This window comes from Erpetoichthys calabaricus, chromosome 11, assembly GCF_900747795.2.
Source record: "Erpetoichthys calabaricus chromosome 11, fErpCal1.3, whole genome shotgun sequence".
Classification (NCBI taxonomy): Eukaryota; Metazoa; Chordata; class Cladistia; order Polypteriformes; family Polypteridae; genus Erpetoichthys; species Erpetoichthys calabaricus.
The window spans coordinates 133,552,164-133,575,522 of record NC_041404.2 but is presented as its reverse complement, the minus strand read 5'-3'; the positions used below and the strand labels follow the sequence as shown (position 1 = coordinate 133,575,522).

The following is a 23,359-nucleotide window of genomic DNA, read 5'->3' as shown; positions in this document are numbered from 1 at the left end:
TGTTTCCTGCCTTGCGCCCTGTGTTGGCTGGGATTGGCTCCAGCAGACCCCCGTGACCCTGTAGTTAGGATATAGCAGGTTGGATGATGGATGGAATTTGTATATTTTGTAAAGTACTTTTATTACTATTTGGTTTGTTATTATTTTCTCTCTTCTTGTCTTTTTAACTCTTGTGCCTCAAGGTTGAAAGCACCTTCAATTTCGTTGTTCCTTAGTAAAAGTGTCAATGACAAAAAAGATCTATCTATCTATCTATCTATTGAAAAACACACACATGCACAGACATCTGCTTAATCCAATTTAGTGTTGGGAGGCTTTCGCCTATCCCAGGAGCTTCAAGCTCAAAGCACTGGAAGAAAAACAGTCCATCGCCAAGGTCACTCATGTACACAACCACAATCATACAGGGTTGATTCTAACATGCATGGCTTAAGGATGCAGTGGAAACCCCAGTGCAAGGGTGAGAATTTCACTTTTCTTAAACGCTCCCTCTTCACTTCTACACACAATTATACATTGCTCTACTGTGTCTAGACTACAATTACAATTCAAGATAGTAGATCATACAAAGAGTTAAGTCCACTTTAGTCTCACTAGGATTTTGGGACAGGTGACATGAGGGAAGCAAATCCTTCTTTAACAGTTAAAGAAATTAAATCGGATCACAGGCAGTCTCATTATAATAATGCCCACCACTGCCACCACCACTGTTCTTTTCACAAAAAAAGACTACTTTGGATCACAGACATTCTGCAGAAGTTCATGTTTGTGTAAGACGTTTCTAATGTGTGCCAGTGATGGCTCCTGTTTTAAATAGTCCAGTGCCACTTCTTAGTTGTAGAGATGAGCTCTATGACAAGCCTCTTTGTTCAGTTAACTGATGGGTCACATACATTGAATTCAGAAAAGTAAATTTGCTTTATTTTCATTCTTTTTCACCCATATATATTCTAGTTGACAGATACGTTATGCTAGACACATTCCCTTCTTTATCAGTAGCAATGGCAATCAGGAAATAAGAAGTTTGACAAAACAAGAGGAAGCCACTCAGTCCATCAGGCTCACTTGGTTAGCTAACTTGTCCCCATTTCTCCTACAGACACCACAAAGAGTGTCTTCTCCATAAGCCATTCAGCCTGAATGGTGAGAAAGTAGAAGCAATGAATTCAAATAAACATCTTTAGTGCGTTACACCTGACTTCAAAAGTTAAGTCAATGCTTATTATTATTGTGTGCTGTGCTACTGGTGAAGATACAGCTGACGTTAATGCGGCTGACTTCTTCCTATTAGTGAAGGATGTCTTTGTATAATTCGTACGACAAACATCATTAAGCGGACAAACACTCAAGGCATTAATTTCCCATCTATTTCAATATTTTCTAAATTGAAAAGTGTTTTTTTTTTACTTGTGTGTTATCACCTACTTTCTTTACTGACAGCTTCCACTGCATGTTACTGTTGTAAACCTAAACTTTGTGTGCCTGAAAATCATTTTTGCTAGTTTTGGAACGTGTTGCATTTTTAATGTTATTACATTTTGTATCTTTTTGTATTTTGTGCTTTTTTTAAATGGGTGCTACTATTTTGTAATGCTATTTCTTGGATGCAATACTCTTGTGTACAGTACTGTAATGGCACCATTGTCATTATGTGTCACGTCGTAGTGTTGAAGGTATTTAAAATGGTAATGGTAGTTCAGATGTCCATCTGTAATAAAAACTTAGTGATTTCTAGAGCTTCTTTCTGATTTAGCACTCTAGCTTTGTTTTCTGTCTAGAGCTTGATTTACATTTGGATTTTTTCACTTCCTCCTGGTTGCAGGTGTCTTAGGCTCTGAGGCTAGGGATCTGCACTGGCAATCGGAAGGTTGCCGGTTCTAATCCCATAAAATGCCAAAACGGGACTCTGCTCTGTAGGGCCCTTGAGCAAGGCCCTTAACCTGCAATTGCTAAGTGCTTTGAGTAGTGAGAAAAGCGCTATATGAATGCAAAGAATTATTATTATTATTATTAGCATGTCTCCTCCATTTCCTTTAGTTTCAACGCATCTCCTGGTCCTGTTATTTCCTCTCTACCTACTGGCACTTGTATGATTTTGCCAGACCATAACAGTTGCTGGATAAAGTGAATATGACTTTTTATTATCGGGGTGGCACAGTGGTGCAGTGGTTAGTGCTAATGTCTATTGAATTTCAACCCCTAGTTGTTCTCAAGGTAGAGTCTACATAGGGTTTTCTTCCAACTTTCCCAAAGACTTGATTGGTCTAGTGATGGACCTGGCAACCCATCGAGGACTGGCTCCTGCCTTGGTCCTGATGCTGCTGGGGTATTCTTCACCCTCCCACAGCTCTGAATTACATAAAGTGGGTTGGGAAACATTATGTTATGTTATTATTTCTATATACATAATCCACAAATTTGCATTTCATTTGACATACTGTACATTATAGGAATCTGAGGCAACCATCTAAAAAGTGCATTGTAGAATAAACCAAGAGAATTTATCAATGAACAGATACCTATGGACAAAACTTCACTAAGCTCAGTAGTTCACAACTAAAGTTAAAGTCCACAGAAAAGCTAAAAAGAGAGCATCTGCTGTGTATATGGAGGTAAGCCGAGCTGGCAGCTAATGAGGCTGGAAAACACAGACCACAAGATCATTTTTAACAGTTCACATTGGAATATTTAATGCAGTAATATTGTAATAAAGTGTATTATACAAGCAGCCTTTCAAAGTTACATTGCCAAAATTCTACATACCAAGAAGATGATGATGCTTGAGTACATATGTGCACAAATGGGGGGCTACACCAGCTCACGCCCCTGCCCCTTATCTGTCACTGTGTGTTTTGCTCACAGTAGAACTTACTTGATCACTCCGAGGATGAGGGAGCATCTCCTTTTCATTGTAAAAGACCAGTAATAAAGCAATGTGCCTTGTGAAAGTTAAAAAAAAACAACTTGTGTTATCCCATAAGGAAATAAAGTATGGCCTTTGACAATTATTACTATTAAATCAATAAAAATATAAAACAAATGTCTGTGTGCTGCTCCGGTTAATGTGTATTATGTTATGATGTGGAAGGTAGCTGTAATGTCTGCACACAAGCCACACACATTCACTTTCTTTATAGCGCCAGCTTTTCGTGCAGGCTTGTTACAGTAAAGAGTATTAGAGAGAGTGTATCAATGTCACAGGTGGCGCAGTGGTAGTGCTGCTGCTTTGCAGTAAGGAGACTGTGGAAGATTGTGAGTTCGCTTCCCGGTTCCTCCCTGTGTGAATAGCGCTTTGAGTACTGAGAAAAGCGCTATATAAATGTAATGAATTATTATTATTAATGTCTGCTCACTCCGAGTGGACAAGGGAGGGGTCATTAAAGGTGGGACCATTTGAGCCCGGTCAGGGCGGGTATACTGATTGAGATGACCGAGTTTTGAAAATCGATGGCACATTGCTTATAAGAGTAGCAAATGTTGAACAAAGTTATTCAATTCTAAACTTAAAACTCAGAAATATATGAGGACAAGAAGGGCTAATAAAGAAAATGAATTAATTGCAATCTATCAAAGGAAGATTTTGCTATACAACCCAAAAGCTGGTAACACTCAGAAAGCATAATGTCATTATTTTACTGCTGAGAGATTTATATAGTGTTGCCCCTTCTCCTCTTTTGAGTCACAAACCACTAAAAGGTCTGTGCACACGACTGCATGTGTGTCACCTCGTTGGGTCCAGTGACTCACTCTTTTCTCACTGCGTGTTCACCTCCACATTCATCCGACACTCTTATTGAATCATACCGTTTACTTTCCAGTTTTCTCAGCTACAGTGACATTTTCATAAAACCTACAGTATGTCTAGACATTCAAATGCACACTTCCTTCTGCATTCAGGAACACCATGTCATTAAATGCTTTCTCTAAGCGTCTTTTATATGTTAATTGAAGTGAATTTCTGATATGTACTTCCCGAAAAAGTAGAATTAGGTCCAAAATAGTTTGTATTCATTGTAATGGGCTTTACAACTGGGCCACTGATTTCACTTCAACTCCGCTTTCCATATCGATCATTTTCAGATACAGTAAGTTCATTTTTATTGTCATGTGTACATAATCTAATGAAATTTTTACTTGCATATTTCCTCAGAATAGTGGCAGTAATAAAATACCAACAAAAGACAAACAAACACATAAAAACATACATAAATGGAATGAAACACAAACATACTGTATATTATACAACATATGCAATATACGCAGTATATATACACACAACAGCACATACAGTATTAGTTTTTAAATGTTCAGTAACCTGACAGCTTGTAGAGAAAAACAGTCACTGAAACTACTGGTGCAAAGTGTCAACGGTCCTGAACTATCAAGCAGGCAATCAGTGTTACTGTACGACAGTATTTATATTACAAATTCAACTCAATACAAATATATTCAAATATATTTGGAATCTAAATTTAAAAATTCTTATTTGAAGGCAAACACAGCCATTCAATTGTTTTAAAAAAAAGGTCATTTTTATTGTTTTTATCTTAATTTTGGCTTTTTGTTAACCCCAGAGATGCTATGCTGCAATTCTGTATTTGATTAAATTTGTATTTGAATTTTGTAATTGATTTGATTTTGAATTTGATTGTTAATTCATTCGTTAATGGCTCTCCCAAGATATTCTGTTTTGAATTTAAAATGATCACATCACTCCCTACAGGTGACACAGCGGCACAATCTTTAAAGGTACTTTCCAAAGCCAAACTGACCAATCAGATTGCTTTAACACTAGAATTACCAGAGTCTACGAAAAAACTCGTAGATCTGGCCCACCTTAAATCACTTTTTAAAACCGTTCTCACCTCTCCGCCAGCGTCTTTTGTCATCTAAATGTACTGATAAAGACATGCTGCAAGCAGCCGGCTATTCCATCCCCCCACCGACTTAGAACGTGCACGAACTTCTCTCAGCTCATGCCTTGATTGATTATCTGGGAGTGAAGTGGGGTTTTAGAGTGGAAATAATACATCGTTATTTGGAACACACGCATTTCATGTGTGTTGCATTTCTACAGTAATCGGTGTAAACACATTTTTAAAACAGAAACGTTTATTATATTCTAGTAGCAAATGACAAAATGTTAGCATAAACTATATAATGTATGAAGCCTGAAGTCCAAATATCAAAGAAACACTTTCACAAAAGGTACAAAAAAAAGCCACTGCCAAAAAAAGCCGCCTTAGTGTGCAACATTGACACTCATTTACTACAGCTGCCGCCGTATAGTATCAGTATCAGTATAGTATCAGTTGTTGACTAGGAATCAGAAGGTTACCAGTTCGACCCTGCATGATTTCATTTTGAGAAGTGTTCTTATTTTTTACTATTTTAGAATACAAAGATACATTTGATTTCAGTCTGTAACAGCCGGTGTAATTTATATTTGTAAAGGTTAGCTTTGTTTATTTTTTTTAATTCACTTTTCATTGTCTCAATCACGTTCAGGATCCTTCCCTACCACCCCCCCATCTGACACTGCTGTTTTCACATAAAGACGCCCTATAGCTCTGCAGTGTATCACGATACATACGACCACGTGTTTTTTTCCCACAATCTTGCCAGTCTCCACATGTTGCTGTATGCTGTTTCTTTTGTACTCCAGGACATGCAGAGGAAAGCATAGTAAAGAGTAGTAACTTCAGCGCTATATGCAATCATCAAACACTCCCCATCTGACACTGCTGTTTTCACATAAAGACGCGCTATAGCTCTGCAGTGTATCACGATACTTACGACCACGTGTTTTTTTCCCACAATCTTGCCAGTCTCCACATGTTGCTGTATGTTGTTTCTTTTGTACTCCAGGACATGCAGAGGAAAGTATAGTAAAGAGCAGTAACTTCAGCGCTATATGCAATCATCAGACAGTCCCCACCTGACACTGCTGTTTTCACATAAAGACGCGCTATAGCTCTGCAGTGTACTTGTGACTGCATTGTCGTACCTATGCTTGCGAACTGAAGTGTCTACATGCACTTTTCGTGGCATTACACGTGTATTTCTTGAGCATGCCCATGTCGCTCAAACACAGGAACATATGTTGATGTAAAAGTATAACAAAACAAGTGCACTTTTATTCAAGACTATAACCGAAGAAAAAAGAAAGCAAGTTACAGTAGGCGGTTGATATGACAGCTTGCGTGGTGGAATGCTAAGAACTGCTGATTTCCATTCCGTGCTATATAACTGTTAACATTTGAATCTGATGATTGCATATAGCGCTGTCTTATTCAGTGTGCGCAAGAACATGCAGGTGGCCAGTTGCTGTGTGCTACAACGCACATTTTAAAAAAAGAAGGAGACAAATATATGTGACGTTTTGAAGAAATCACTTTATGACACGAATAGTACCAATCAGAAAACATCGTTGAAGTAATGCAATATTATTTGAAAACGAACAGCGTCAGATCGGGTGTGAAGTTATACTGGCGCTGTTTGAGTCAGATCAGAAGCTGAGTAAGCTGAACAAGCTCCTGTTCTGACTCTAAGTAAAAAGCATTAATTAATCAACAGAAATAACCACGATCGACATTTTAAACTTAACGATTTACAGTGCATACCAATTTATAAATTTTATGTCCGTTTGAGGGAAAAAAAAAACACTTTCTCCAAAGCTGGGAATTGAACTCGGGTCTCTGTAGCTCGGCAGGGCTGCTGTGCTCCAAAACAGCAAACCTTAACGTTAAGCCACGGAAGGTGTCATATCATCCTTGAACCTTTTGTGAAAGTGTTTATTTGATGTTTGGACTTCAGACTTCACATATTCTATAGTTTATGCCTACATTTTGTAACATTTATTACTAAAATATGAAAAAGTTTCTGTTTTAACAATGTGTTTACACAGATTACTGTAGACACGGAACACACATGAAATGCGTGTGTTCCAAATAACAATCTATTATTTCCACTGTAAAACTCCAGCAGTTCAGTCACTCCCAGATAATCAAACAAGGCATGAGCTGGGAAAACTTAGTGAACGTTCTGCGACGGTGGGGGATGGAATAGCCGGCTACTTGCTGCTCGTCTTAATCGGCACATTTAGAAGACAAAAGAGAGGTGAGAACGGTTTTAAGGTGGGCCGGATCTACGAGTTTTTTCGTAGACTCTGGTAATTCTAGTGTTAAGGGACTAGATGCACACACAGACCTTAGCATGTTATTATATAATAGACTAGCTGTGTAAGCCCGTGCTGTACTGTAAAAAGCCTGGGCTCCTAGAAGCTATTGAAATCGTCAGAAAAAAATTGAAATGCAGAGTCGGCGGTTTCATTTTGCGGATGTGCTCGCCTCCCCTTGTCTATCAGTGGCTAAGCGAGTTTCACTTTGGTGATGGAGTCACTTTCTTTCAGCCTCATGCTGTAGCCTCATACTTTGTTCTTCTTCCAACTCATTAACTTGGGGCAGCCTTGCCGGCTCTTTCAGCCTCATGCTGTAGCCTCGCACTTCCGGGCCAGACAGACAGACACACACACTTCCACGCGTAGACGTTTATATGTAAGATAATGTTCATGTTTGGGGGTCTACCTAGACATTTTAATGTGACTTTTAGTTCCATCATGCCTTGTTCAGGTTGGTTTATGTCTTGACCAAAATTCTGATAGAAAAGGACCCACAATTTGACCGAACAAGTTAGATGATGGATGGATGGATCCAAGCAAAGATGTATCCCCCAATCTTCAGAAGCACTTTTCCACTACTCTGTTGTCAGTTTAGGCTCTGAAGACAACACTGGAAAAACTGGCTGTTAGTGGCAAAAAACCACAGGGACCAATCATAGTTCTGCCAGCAAATTACTGGGTAATTTAAATTGCATAATGTGTGCCATGTGTACCAAGGATACTCCAAATTAACCAATTAACTGCCACACACCAAATGAGAGGGGCAGGGAGTCTGCTTTTTTTCTAATAGTTTCTTTCATTTTTTGAAAAATTTCATTAAAAATAGAATAATTAAACAAAAAAAATATGCCAATCAAATAAAAGACAGCTGAAGCTCATATCTGGATCAAGTAATAAAGCAATCCATTTCTTCCCAGATAGCCCGAGCCATGGCCAGCTTTTATAATTAGCTAACCTTCCCAAATAAGTACCTAGCCATCTAGCCAGCTTGCTGATGGCAGGACAGCCACTGGGCATGTGGTGTCTTAAATTTCCCATGCAGGAGTGGCCACTAAACAACAAGAAGATATGGGAAAGTGAGTAAAATGTAAGCATTTCCATCACACTGAGGAAGGATCACATGACTTGGAAGACCACTGAAAAGCCTGGTGAGTTTAAAATAATTGACTCAATCTGAAAATAAAAAAAAAATCTCTGCACAATGTTCAAATCGTGCTGAACTTAGTGTTTGAAAAATAAAGGAGCACAAGCATCAGCCTCGTCATTAAATGCCACCCTGCATCACAGATACAGGGACTTCATGGAGGAAATGTGCAGTGCGGCAGATTGGCCAACTGTCAGGCATTCTGACAACTTGAATAATGACAAACAAGCAGGCAGATGCTTAACCCTCTGAAAGCTTGAGCGGATTTCTGTGTCAGGGCCTGGGTTTACAAGGTAGAGGCACTCCGGTCAACAACAAGTTAATTCTTTTCAATTGGAGTGCTGTGTATTCCACTGTTTAGATGGATTAGAAAGAGGATTATTTCTAAAAATATTCCAAGACTAGCTAGGCCTGTCATGTCCAGGATGATGCCACATGGCAAGCATTAAAATGCAAAAAGGGCTTTTCAGTTTTTATTGGATAATTAATTTTTTTTCCCCCCACTGGCACAATGCCTTCATCAAGATGCCCAAGTAACAAAATTTTAACACAATATACACTTTTGTATTATTATTACTATTATTAATATAACCCAACATCACATAATAAATTGGATGATAATGTATACAATGTTGTATTTTCCCGTTCACTCTTTCAAATTTGGTCCTGCCAAATTCATGTCATGGTGTAATACTATCCCGAGTGGTGTACCATTTGTTGAAACTATTCTTAACATACACTTTATTGTTGCCTTGTGGTTCTCCAGCTTACTTCCATGTCCCAAAGACGCACACATTAGGTTAGCTGGGGTCTCTACTTTGACCTGGAGTGAGTGAAATGTGTACATGTGCATCCCCTGTGATCAACTCGTGACCCACCCAGGGTCAGTGTCATGAGGATGGTGCAAAAATATTATTATAAAAATATGTGCGTAGAATAAACAATTACTTGATAAATCAACTGTTGCATTTACTACAGGTTAGAACTAATATACAGTAGATAAAATCTCAGAAACTGATTGGTCAGCTAGCCTGGGGGAATACTGGTGTGCCGAGATAAAAATCTGTTAACAGGTCAACATAGCTTGAAAGAGAAGAAATACGTAGAAGGAAAGCAAGGGTTGGAATAGGGACTGAATATTCGGAGTTGCATCATGCCTAAGCAGGAATAGAATGAAGCGTGGGAGTTGTCTTGTACTATAATATCCCATTTGTCCTGGAGGTACATCAAGGAAGCCAGACCAACAAAACAACAGAGGTCACAAAGAAACTCTTTCTATCTTTGCATTTTCAATCCTGAGGAGACCATCTCTCTTAGTGGCCATATTCAGACAGGTTCCTACTGTCTGGTACTGCCACTCCATTCAAAGGCCATGCAGGAGCAAAGACTGCATCAGAGCAGAAACTAATCAACATAATAAGACAGAGAGCCACCTAGTAGCCTCATTATATTATATTAAATCATTATATTTCTTTACCACCATTCATTGTACTCGGGCATATTATCTATAATGCACGAATAAATGTGCAACTTTTTCTGCGGCCTGCTATGTTACTCTGTCTAAATGATTGTGGTTACAGATGTAAAAGAAAGGAAGGACGTGTTAAACTACAGTAGCTGTTAACCCATACAATATATTAAGAATATGGAATTTGGGGCATTCTGTTCTAGTCTACATATTAAAGATAATAAAGAGGAGAATAGGGTCACCCTAGGGTCACGAGAAAAGCAGTCAGTTACTGCCTTGTACCCAATGTGAGCAGAATATGCTACAGTATCCCATACCCCTGAACTGGAGTAAACTGGTTCTGCAAAACAGACAGGTGACTGGTATTTACAGTTGTAAAGATTACATAGTCAAATTGCATTCAGCGTGAATTTTAAATGCACTATAAAATCATACATTTTAAACTTTCTGAAGATACCAAAAAGTCAGCAAGTATCATAATGTTTACAAAATAGCATAAACGTAATTAATACAATTGAGGGTGGAGCTAATTTAAGCAGGATCAGTTGCAATGTAGTAACCAATTCTGGAGGAGACACCAGTACAAAGTAGGACCTGTATAAATATCTGTATGGGGTTTTCTCCAAATTTTTTGATCGTCTTCTAACATCCAAAAGACAACTCTAAATTAGCCTTGTGTGTGTGAGTGTGAGTGAATCTGTGTGCAAATGTATCCTGGATGGGCTCTTTCCCTGCCACAAAGATGACGAAAAAACAAAGTGGGTAAAGAAGATGGATGGATATGTGAATGTCTAAACTATGAAAATATTTACAGTGTCATTCTTTGTCTGAATGATGATCCCATCTGTAGGCCATTATTTTACAGTCTGATGGGCTTCAAAGTGTCACAATTCAATTGCTTAATGACAGAATCATGAAAATCATTTGAAGACAAGGCAGCCAAATAGAGGGAGCTCTGCATGATCACAGGGCAAGCACTTCCAAGGCCTCTTAAAAGTCATATGGGTAATGACGGATAGAGATCTTTAAAATGAGCACGACTCTTCAGATATGCAGGGGTGGGTGTATGGCTTTGGTGAGTTTAAGAATCCAGCAGTAGCTTTCTGTTATCGGAAGGCAACTCTCTCTAGAAAGCTAGTACAGTGGAACCTCTAGATACGAGTTTAATTCGTTCCAGCACTGAGCTTGTATAGCGAATTTCTCGTATCTAGAACAAACGTCCCCATTGAAAATAATGGAAATCCAGTTAATCCGTTCCGCATCCCAAATATATTAACATAAAAATCAATTTTCCTAACAAATAACACTGATAAATTATATATACTGTAGTCTACCTTTAATAAATAACACTGGTAAATAATATAACTGATTATTAAAAGAATCAAAACAGGTGTCCAATGTGCAGTAGAGCATTCAATAAATCTTTAATCCTTAAAACAGTTGTGAAGTGGAGGTTTAAAGTACATAAGAATAACAATCCTTTAACACGAGGTTAAAACGTCAACAGGAAGCAGTCTTCAAAAAACAGATGACAATCCCCGGTGCTTCTTCTCTGTTGGCGTCTCACCTGCTTCTCCCATGCGGGCTCTGCAACAGGCGAGACACTTAATGCAGCTGACCTTCTCTACACCGTCCTGCTTCAGCTGTTTGGCTCGCCTGTTCAGCTACACGCGAGCCTGTACTCGCTCGCTCTCTCGCACCGACTTCCTACTGCTGCGGATTCCTGCCTCCTCCTGCAACCTCCGTTCTCTCTCCTCTCCTCTCTTTTCTTTTACTTCTTCTCCCCCTTAACCGGCTCGCGCTTCTCTATACATGCGGGGAAGACATGGCAGCTGCTAGGGTTACCACTTTTAATACAAAAAAATAAGGGACGCATACGTATTGATTCAAAATGGGACGCGCAATTTCATTCTCAAATACTGGACGATTCCGTATTTTAAAGGACGGGTGGCAACCCTGCCCAGCCCATCAGCCACAGGACAAATCATGGATGTGGGCAGTTTCCCACCTGTGCACTTAGGTGAGAAACGCAGACACCGCAGATCGCCCTGCGGCTCGCTACAGCTACCACGCCCCCTCGCTAAGCCGCGAGCTATACCCACAGCCTGGCTCGTGGCTCGTTACGTGAGCCAATGCTCGTATTTAGATCTGAATTTTTCGCTCATACTTTCCTCGTATTTTGAATTTCTCGTATACAGAGGTGATCGTATCTCGAGGTTCCACTGTATAGCACTTTATAATGGGCTAGAAAGAACCCCGTACAATTCTGACAATTCTGCACAGGGCTTGAATTTAAAAGCTAAACCCTTAACTGGGAGGTGTCCAGAGACATGGATTAGACTCTCATAAATGGAGAACTGCTCCCACTGCTAAACTGTTAGCATTATTAAATATCCCTGACAATGCAGTCATTGAGATGGGCCAATAAGCTTATTTATTCTGGAGGGAAATCCTCTGCCAACACTCCATTTTTAAACTTCATGACAATTGTACATGAAATCCCCTAGGTAGGTGGGAAGATGCTAAATAACTGCATTATTCAAACAAAATATGAATGCAGCAAATGGGGAGGAAAAAATGGAAAATGGAACTGCAGGTGGGTAGTCTGGCATGTTGAAGACCGTGATTAGTGGACACACAAGCAAGCCAGCAAAAGGAGGATAGAGAGCATCAGTAGAAGGTGCCATAAAGTGACCCCCAAGGATGCAGTATTACCATATAAATGACCTTGATTAAAATGCACACCTCCTGTTTGAAATGGTCAAAGGATGACTCAAACTCACAGTGCAGCCCAAACTCCTCCAGTCTGCAATACCAGTAAAAGAATCTCAAAGCTGTACATCGACTTGTCCTTTGTTGTTTGTAGTCACTTACATGATTGGTTAAACTCATTGGCAACTCTAACGTAAAAGGCTTACACCCAGTCCTGCCAGTACAGAGCATTGTCCATGAATTTCTAAAAAGTAAGTTTTAAATAATGGATGGAAAGTAGCTTTTGGTGCTACTGAATAGGGCCAGAAAAACCTAATTACCTCCCATCGAGGAGGTGGCCAGTAAAAATCCTGCTGTCCAGGTATGGGATATAAAGTAGGATGGCTGTATCCTGTCTCATTCTGCTCTCCCTGTGGAAGTGTGCATTTTCTCCATGGATCTCCAAAGGTATTCTGTTTAGTTAAATGACTGTGATTTGGTTTATGACACCAAGGCACCCAGGGTACAGATATGCCATTACCCCTCCTCTGCTTATTATATGAAGTGGCAATGTAGGTGAAAGATATGGTGTACATTACAATACTTTTTTTCAAAAATATGAACCAGTACAAACCACCAAGTAATTCCTCTCTGGCCTGCATTGATTCTGTTAGAATCTGGAGACTCTGCCTTGTGGGTACATCTCTACCAACCCAGAACCCTCTAACACAGCTAATACTGAACAAAAATATTTACACATGGTATATATATATATAGTATATATATATATATATATATATATATATATATATATATATATATATATACTATATATATCTTATATATATTTCTCTTCTGGTTTGTCCTGCTTCTTGTTCAAAAGCGGTCCCACCCACACGCAGCCGACACGGCATTTCTCGATTGCTATTCGTCCTCTTCCAAACCCTCCCCCACGCTGCCTGCGGCTCCTCTTCAAAACCGGTCTCGCCCACACGCAGCCAACACGGCATTTCTTGAATCCTATTTCTGCTCTTCCAAACCCTTCTCCACACTGCCTGAGGCCCCTCATACACCCCCACACCGCTTTTCTCGATTTCTATTCCTTCTTCGGACTACCACGTTCCCCGCTCCTCTCTCATGACCCCATTGGTGTCACGTCACCACCCTATATTTAGCCTGACCGCGTGACCTGTCACTTCAGCCATGTGTGCGCCTGGGAGTCTTTTCCGTAGCCTGCTACAGAAAGGTACTCTGTCGACCATTGGCATTGGTTTTGCTCCTTCGTATTTTCGTTATACTGCAACGGTTGTTTCCTAAACCTTTGTTATAAAATGAACAACAATATCTTCTCTGTCGACGGATTTTTGTACAACATCATCTCTATTCCGGGATCCGGCAACTACCTGTTTCTATCAGTGGGTTATTTCTTGACACAAACGGTTGACGAAGGCAATGCACTCTCACTACGACATAGGATAGTAGATTTTGTTGCATCACATTGGGACAGATTTGGAGACGTTCTTCCTGTTGTTCTTTCCAACGCAAGTTGAATTATCACAAGAAGTCAGGAGTACTATCAATACATGGCAACATCTGGAGTTTATGGTAGTGAAGCTGAAATTCAAGCTCTTTCCGACATTCTCCATGCTACCATTGTCATTTACTTCAAACACAACCCCAACATCCCACCTTGCATTTACAATTCTGGAAATACTCTCTTCATTTAAACGCACACAATTCCCACTCAGACTGGCCTTCTCCATGACTATCAACAAGTCCCAAGGACAAACTTTTGCAAAGATTTGCGTTAATCTACAACAACCAGTCTTCAGCCACGGTCTGTTGTACGTGGCTTTTCTAGGGTTAGATCTTTCGACTCATTATCTGTTGTCTCCACCAAAACACCTATTCACAACTGCGTCTTTCAAGAAGTATTTATTTCTTCTTGATTTCTGAATTCCTTTCTCACCGTTTTCCGTTCCTATTCTTACACTGCCATATGCTACGGCGGGCGTCGGTTAGTGTGTATATATATATATATATATATATATATATTATATATATATATATACTGTATATATATATATTTTGTATTGGGCAGCCGGGATACTCACCCAGCCAGGACGACGGAGGACAGCCCTCTGGGTTTGAAACACTGCCACAGAGCAGGGATGTTCAACCCTGCTGTGGCTCACGAACACCATTAGGGGGTGTATGGAGAATATCTGAGCCCTCCTGTGCAGGACTGCTGTCTCAGCCGGAAGTTAATCATGGAACAGCTGGAGCACTTCTGGGTCCTCTATAAAAGGAGACAGTTGCCACAACTTGGGAGCTGGAATCAGGTGGCAGTGGACTGAGCTAGGAGGAGAGCACAGGAGTGGAGCTTGTTGGAGCAAAGAAAGAAAGGACTGAGTACTGAGGGTATTGTCAGCACTGTGGGTTATTGTGTGCTGTGCCAGTACGTTGAATAAAGGTGTGCTGTGTGACAATTGCGTGGTGTCTGTCTGTGGTCCGGGCTATCTGTTACAATATATAATATATATATATATATATATATATATATATATATTGTGAGAAATGGCCGGCCGTTCACCCCGGTCAATACCCCCAGGCTGCCAGGTGGAGCCCTCCCTGCAGCATGGAGGTGCCCCGAATGCCAGCAGGGAATTATGGACATTGGAGTTTTCCTTTACAACCCTGCTGGATACCACGGGGGCCGCTAGAAGGCGCTGCAGGGAGGAGCAGTGACTATTTTCCCTACACCCCGGAAATACGTCCCAGTTACATGGACAGAAGGAATGACGTGCTTCCAGGATGAAAAAGAAGAGTTTTGACATGGAAATGCTAAGAAGTCACATGGACTGAGGGTTCGGAAACACTTCCAGGTCACGGACTATAAAGGACTCTGAGAAATCCCAGACAGACGAGCTGAGTTGGGAGGCAGGGTGCCTAAGTATCTGGGAGAGTGGAGGATTGTATTGATTAGTGTTATTGTGGATTTATTGAGTATTGTGGAGAGGAGGGTGCTTTGTGCACTTATTTATAATAATAAATATTATTATTGGACTTTTATCTGGTGTCTGACGTCTGGTCTGAGGGTTCAAGGGGTTGACAGTGCCTTTATCTGTCACAATATATATATATATATGTGCGTGCATGTGTGTGTGTATAAAATAAATGTTAAGCACACAGTAGGTAGGTGGTAAACCGGCCAAAAACAGCATACTGCATAGAGGAATTGTACTCACAAAAACAAAAGCACAAAGTTCATAAACCGATCAAGCCAAGCAGCAGAGCAAGAATAATAAAGGAAATAAAATTTCAAAGTGAAAATAATATTGATCCAATTATTTATGCCACAGAGAAGCACTTAAGAAGCATCTGCAGTTAAATGGAGTATAACCAATAAGCTGCACTGTGTCTGTTCAATTGTTATTCCTAAACAAAAAGAGATCCATCCCTCGAGGAGACTGGTGGATTCAGCACGGAAAACAGAAAGCCATTCAGGGTTGGGAAAGGGATACCCTAGAACAAATTGTCCAATTATGAACTTCCAGCATTCAGGAGATAATATACCTGACTAAGGTAAGTAGCAACTAATTAAACAAGACAGAACTTATCTATCTATTCATTACTAAATCCGCATAATACAGTTTAGGATCCCAGAAGCTGAAGCTTATTCTTAGCAGCATTGTGTGCAAGGCAGACAAAAGCTCTGGACAGGATGCCAGTTCATCACAGGGCCGACTCACAAACTTACATGTAGTCACTCATGGCCAGCTTAGGGTTGCCAACTATCCTTAACACTCACATTTTAGGATGTGGAAGAAAAACTACAGTACCCAGAAGAAAGACCACATAAGTATATTTAACTTTATTACTGTTACTTTGCTGCTACAACTGTTATTTTATAATTATTTTCCACAAAAGTGATCTGGAAAACAAATTTGTCTCCTAAAGGTAGACATTGTTGTAAATAATGTATGTCTGTACTGGACCTGAGCTCTATCCAGAGTTGTTTTCTACAAGAATAGATTCCATGCCTCCATGACCCTAAATTACATTAAGCAAGTTCAAACATTAATGGATAGATTCCCTGTATATCTGGGATCTGATAGACCATGTAGGATAAAAACTCCAGCCACTGCAGCCTTTGACAAGGTGGAGATGAATAGGCCTGTTTTACAACTACTCAAGTACCAGAGAGAAAATGGTACTCCGAATGAAAGAAAGAAATTCTGTTAAATGTGATGGTACTCATTTTAGCTCCAGCAGAAGTGAAAGTGATGACATACATAATAAGTTTCATATCGCCATTATGTGGGACAGCCAGTTTCTCTCCCATATGAGAAAGGGTGTTTGTTGCCTCAACCACAGTAACAAATTTAGAGACGGCTCATAAACATCAGGAAGCCATAATCAAAAAGCAAGGGATAATTTAGGAGCCCTGGCTTTTGAAAATATTTTTGGTTATAAGGCCAGAATTAAAGGCAGCAGAATGGTAAGTGCTGCTGCTTCACGGAATCAGCATCCTAGGTTCAAATCTCAAATTGAGTTTAGACAATCTTCCTGTAACTCCATGGGTTTTCTATCAGTACTGCCTTTCCTCCAACATCAATGTGCAAGTTAGCTTAAGTGGGCATGTGCATCAGTGGACCCTGCAATGATGTGGTGTTGTGTCCACCCAATGCTGCCTGGACAGGTTCTGACTTACTGTGAACCTCAACTGGAAGCAACAGGCTTGAGAAAGGTATGTTATTCAATAATTAAAATACAGCCTAAGGTATTGAAAGAAAAGCACTCTTGAATATTGGCCTTTAATCATAAGATAAGAAACCAGCATAAACATGTTAACTCAGCAATATCACAGAGCTACTCTTCAAAGCCATGACTTTAAGCCTAAATAATAGAAACACTATTTCATGAAATATATTGTTCTTCAAAGTCAGTCAGTTATTTTCTAACCTGCTTAGTCCAGAACAGGATAACAAGGGGTGCTGGGGTCTATCCCAATTAGCGTAGGACAGAAAGTAGGGCACCAGTCTATTGAAACAGGGCAGACACATTCACACAAATACACACCCTAGGGCCAATTTAGTATCACCAATCCACCTAAACTGCATGTCTTTGGACTGTGGGAGGAAACCAGAGCACCCAGGGGAAACCCATGCAGGCACTTGGAGATCATGCAAACTCTATCCAAAGAAAACTCAGGAAGTGAACCCTGGTCCCCTTACTGCAAGGCAGCAGTGTTACTACTGTGCCACTGTGCTGCCCCTATTCTTCAAAGTGCCTTTAAATATTACAATGCTTTATGTGTGAAAAGCTTTAAACTCTAGTTTGTACACATGATAACAACACCTGTGGGCTTCGCAAATATTGCTCACCGAAGGTTGGAGCAGCCCCCCACCCAATTTGACAGCCATCCCAGTCCATTGCACTCTCAAAGTGTGTGCGACATTTAACAGGCAAAAAACATTTTATTCTCCAGTGAAGGCACAAATTATGGATTTAGACATCCCTGACATTTTATTTACTCGGGCGCTCATCAGTGATTATGCATGTGAAGAAGAAGATGTTCATTTATTTAAAGTAACCATGGAGACGGCAGAAGAAGTGGCGCATTTGATTTACCTTTTTCAGGTTCTTATAATGACATGCAGTTTCAAAATCAATATTAGCATAAACATCTAAATGTTGACTATGTGATAGTGGAAACCTCTTCATTTTATAGCTGCTGTTATATAAATATTACTAAAAAAATTCATTTTCTTAAAAAAAGAAGTATTAACATCCTAGTTTATATATTTAAACATTCTACTTATGACTGAATTCAATTAAAATGATTTTGGTATAGCAATCTTCACAGAGTATGGGCTCAGTTAGAAGGTAAATTATATCAACTACACAAAGAGAAAAACAATCATATTTTAATTTCTTTAATAAAATGTTTAATATATGTTGTGATGGATTGCCGGCTTCTTATTCCGGCCCTCACCCCCAGGCCGCCAGGAGGAGCTCTCCCGACAGCATGGACGGGCCCCGAATTCCAGCAGGGCCTCATGGACTATGTAGTTTTTATACACAGCCCTGCTGGATACCTTGGGGACCACTAGGAGTAGCTATCGGGAAGCCCGTGGACTCATGTGTGCCCTATAACCTGGAAGTACGTCCTGGTCACGTGAGCAGGAGAGATGACGTTCTTCCAGGTTGAAGATAAGGACTGTTTACCCTGACCCGGAAGGAATAAGGAACTGTGGACTGTTGGGCAGGAACACCTCCGGGTCATGGTGTATAAAAGGACTCTGGGAAAGCCCAGACACTGAGCTGAGCTGGGAGGTAGGGTGGCTAAGTGTCTGGGAGAAGGAGGAGAGAGAGTATTGTGATTAGTTTATTATATGAGTAGTGTGGAGTGGAGGGTGCTTTGTGCATGTGATTACAAAATAAAGAAGTCTTGTACTTTCACCTGGTGTTTGGAGTGGTACCTGAGGGTTCAAGAGGTGGACACACGCCTCTACTGCTACAATGTATAATTGATTATTATGTTTAATACTGCGCTGTAGATTTAATGATCCTGTTTAAATTGATAAGGTCAGGCCCCGTGTGACATGCAGCAGTGTGCCCAGAGTGTGCCAAGGTGGACTGGAACACTGTGCTGTTAGGATAGGCTCCAGCACCACTGGGCTCAGAACTGAGGAAGGGGTTTAGGAAATGCAGGACTTGACGACCCTCTTTTATTATGCTGTTTATTTAAATTCCCTGTTAAATACTGTGTTATATATATATATATATATATATAGGGCGGCACAGTGGAGCAGTGGATAGCGCTGCTGCCTCGCAGTTGGGAGACCTGGGGGCCCGGGTTCGCTTCCCGGGTCCTCCCTGCGTGGAGTTTGCATGTTCTCCCCGTGTCTGCATGGGTTTCCTCTGGGCGCTCCGGTTTCCTCCCACAGTCCAAAGACATGCAGGTTAGGTGGATTGGCGATTCTAGATTGGCCCTAGTGTGTGCTTGGTGTGTTTGTGTGTGTCCTGTGGTGGGTTGGCACCCTGCCCGGGATTGGTTCCTGCCTTGTGCCCTGTGTTGGCTGGGATTGGCTCCAGCAGACCCCCGTGACCCTGTGTTCGGATTCAGCGGGTTGGAAAATGGATGGATGGATGGATCCGCCTATTCGTGGGTTTGAAATCCCAGTAATTGTCATTCCAGTAATTGAATGGAAATTACTTTGCGAGTTTTGTGGCCTATTGTGGAAAACCACATGCAATGCTGTTAAGCTCTCAACTTAAATGGACTGCAAATCCCAGCAACTTCAGGAGCATTGGGCAGCCTCGCTGGTTGCCCCAGGGGCTGCTGGGTGAAAGACATAGGCGCTAGCTTTACATGTGAAGCACAGCAAGTGGGCAGGATTTCAACCGGGTGATGTCTTTTTGTTTCAGCGCTTAAATGCACAAATGGATTACAATTACACCCATCAGATTACAGTTTTCTCTGGATTTATGTTCCTGTCCTGTGTCTGCTTGTTCGTGTGATTTCGTCTGGGTTGGAAAACATCTGGGAATCACTGATGCATCAGCATCCTGGGAGGACAAAACTTTGCATAACTTTCAGGAGGCTGCTCACAAGGGATTTAATTTCATTACTGGACCACCGTCATCTACATCTGTGAAACTGGACTGTGTTGTGAGTGTTTATCGTTTTGTGCTTAACGTTTTATTGGATTTCTTTTCTATCTGTAATTGTAATCATTTTTGTCATTTACTACCATAAATATACATACAAATTTAATATAATCAGTTACATTTTTTAAAAAGTTAGGGTTCACTAAAGAACTGCTGAACTATGCTCTTTGTCTGGGGGGGTCCCACACATCTTTGTTTCTGCAGCCAGTCTTAAACGCGTGATTTAATAGCGCAGTGATAGTTCTGTCTTGTATTTCTCACAAATTATTTAGTGCAATAAACTTAGAATACACAGTAATCATGGGCCTAAAACATATTCATGGATTTTCACATTTGCAGGGGGTCTTGAGCTCCTACCCCCTGTGAATCGCAAGGGATTAATGTAATTAATGTAGTGTGACATTGTGCTGTATATTTGTTCTTTTTAAAGTTGATATAGCAAAGCCTACTTCAAATCTACAATATTTATAGAGATTTGCCGTGAATTTGGGGTAAAATTCAAAACCATCTCACATTTGTTGTTCTTTTTTTTACTCTATAACAGAGGAAGCAAATGGCCATGGTGGAAGATCTTATATAGCAAAAAGGAGTCTGAAGCAGACATCAAGCTGACTACAGGTTGCCTTTTAATGAATGGTAATAAGAAAAAATAGTAAAAAAAAAAATTAAACACATAAAAAAAGTTTTTTTTTTAAGCTACAATAATATTTTAACTTAGCTCACTGTTGGCAGTTTGTTTGTTAAGTGGATTATTTGATCAATGACTGATTTCTTTAAAGCAGCTACAGGGGTGTCTTAGCCATTCCATTAGGAAAGGTCTTAGTACTGATCATTTAAAGCAAGTAATTAAAAAATGAAAAGGAAGGAAGCAGGAACAGTTTCAAGAAACAAAATATTAGTAATTAATCGTAACATAACAATCACATTTGTGTGATTCCAAGCTATAGCGCAAGAACCAATCCCTAACAATCAATTGGGTAAACTAAAATGCCATGCAGAAAAAATTAATACAGAAAAGAAACAAATACATCAGTCCTTCTGACATTTCTCAGAAAAGCATCAAATTAAATTAAAAAATTAAGAATTAGCTTCCAATTAAGAAACTGGTAAGAATGAAAGACCATCAGCTATTTGACATCCTCCGACTCAGGGTGGATAAGTTCTTTAGTGAAGTCAATTTAACAAGGCCTTCTCTGTCCTTAAACACTCATTGATCAAAGCAGCAAAAAATAAAGGACGAAACACTGAGAACAAATCTGCACCATGTAAACCGGGCATAGCCACACTTACTCAGAGTATCTCGATCTTGTCAGACACTGGACGCCCCTTTCTTGTTTTTTACTGTGAATTCCCTTGGGTCATTGTCATAACTCATACCCCAAAGCCCCATGTCCTTCAGCTTACCTGCAGACTAACGTAGCGATGATGACACACCAGGCAGTGCAGCAACAGTCTGCGTTGGCTTGTTCTTCACTCTTTCTTCGGCGGCAGCAGAGCCAAAAAGAGTAGAAGAGAAGGAAGAGGAGGTCCAGGGCAAGGCAGGCTAGCGCCACACCTCCGAGCAACAAGAGTGACTGTAGGACAACAAAAAGAAGAAAGACAAAGAAGAGTTAGAACATCCCTTCAGACTCAAAGATGATCAAACATTATATGGGAGACAGGGCCATCTTAACAGCATTAAGTAATGCACTGGGGCCCCTGTTTAGATAGCAAAACAAAAACATACAAAGCCATCAGCCACCAACCAGTGCCCATTGTGCCCATATGTTAAGACAGCCCTGGAGACAAGTATAGGATAAGTGCAGAAGTTAAAAGGACTATTAATGCCACCTCCTAGATTTTTAAAAAGTAGACAATCAAAGAATTTACCCAAGACCTATTGACCCTATAATGTTTCTGAATTAAAAGGCCTACTGACCCTATAATATTCATGACCCAAAGCTGATCACTACAGTATTTTGTCCATAATGACCAGATGGGTACAGAACTGAACACACTAAGGGAGTAGAGTGGAACTCGGGCCCAGACGTGATTAGCTTGAGCGATCCTTCAGTTTTCTAGCCTGCTTCCATACCCTGTGGGCATACCAAATTTAGCAAATTTATGCCAATCATGCCTTCTGACTATACACTCATAGACTCCTCAAGTAAATTTGGAGTCAACAAAGAGAGTTGCCTGGCACATCTTAAGTTTAAGTGGCTAGAAACACAGCTCATGGAATGTTGTCTGGTCACCCAAAACAATAATTCATTAGGTCTGTGTGATGCTAGGCAGAAGAAAATGACCTAAATGATAATATGTGCGTGAAAGGTACCAAATGAAGTAAAGAGCATGGAGAAGGTCAATTTCTTTAGCCTTGAGGACAGATTGCTGAATGGGTAATGAACAGAGTGTCGAAATGGTCTGGACTTGTTAAATTTTTACTTTATTATTTTTCACTTTTCCTTTGCTACGATTTCCTTGGCATCTACTTACTTGTGTTGCCTTTGCTCAATTCAGTTTATGATACTGTATATTAAATAATGTTTCTGTATTTGGTGGTTGGCACAGCACTGTGAGCCAGTCCACTGCGTCTTACGCTATATGAGTGTGGTCACAATCCCCTAAGGAGTAAGCAGCACAAATCTCTGAGTGAAACTTAAAAACTCAGAGGGAAACCTAAAACCAGTGGGCAGAAATTGGGCTTAACTTATCCAGCTAAGGCTAGCCAGCTCAAGGCAAACTACACGGATGGAATGGCCTCTGCTCATTTGTAAATGTCCACATTGTCAGAATTCTTTTATTAGTCTATTGTTCACCTTTGTTTAGTCTGAATCAACTCTTTGCCAGATGGAGAACTGAAAATTTTACATTCATAAAATAGCTGCTGGTCTAGGTAATTGGGAATATTCAGCTGTACTGGGACATTACTATGTTGCATCTAAACACAGTACATGTAACTACTTTATGGAATTCAAATATAAGAGGAGGGATGATCAAAGGGAGAATTTAACATAACAAATGTACAACCCACAGATTAAACCCTGCTATCTCACTATGCCTCTGTGTGTTGGTGAATTACCCACCTGAAGCCCCAAGGTGCCATTCTCTCTCTGTCTTAGCTCTCAGTGCTCTTGCATTAGCCGAGCCTTTTAGCTCTCCAAAATTTAAGCTCAGTTTGGTCCTACAAGGAATTGGCTGTTAAAGCCCATCTAAGCGT

General features: G+C 40.3%; 1 protein-coding gene across 4 annotated transcripts in view; it reads right to left on the bottom strand.

Annotated features, from left to right (window-relative positions):
- Positions 1-23,359, bottom strand: part of ttyh3a (tweety family member 3a) — a 312,980-nt gene that overhangs the window by 184,255 nt on the left and 105,366 nt on the right. For all 4 annotated transcript variants that reach the window (XM_051933633.1, XM_028813931.2, XM_051933634.1 and 1 more), the window contains exon 2: positions 21,565-21,734. In XM_051933633.1, coding sequence (XP_051789593.1) covers positions 21,565-21,734 — 170 coding nt within the window. The remainder of the gene's footprint in view (positions 1-21,564; positions 21,735-23,359) is intronic.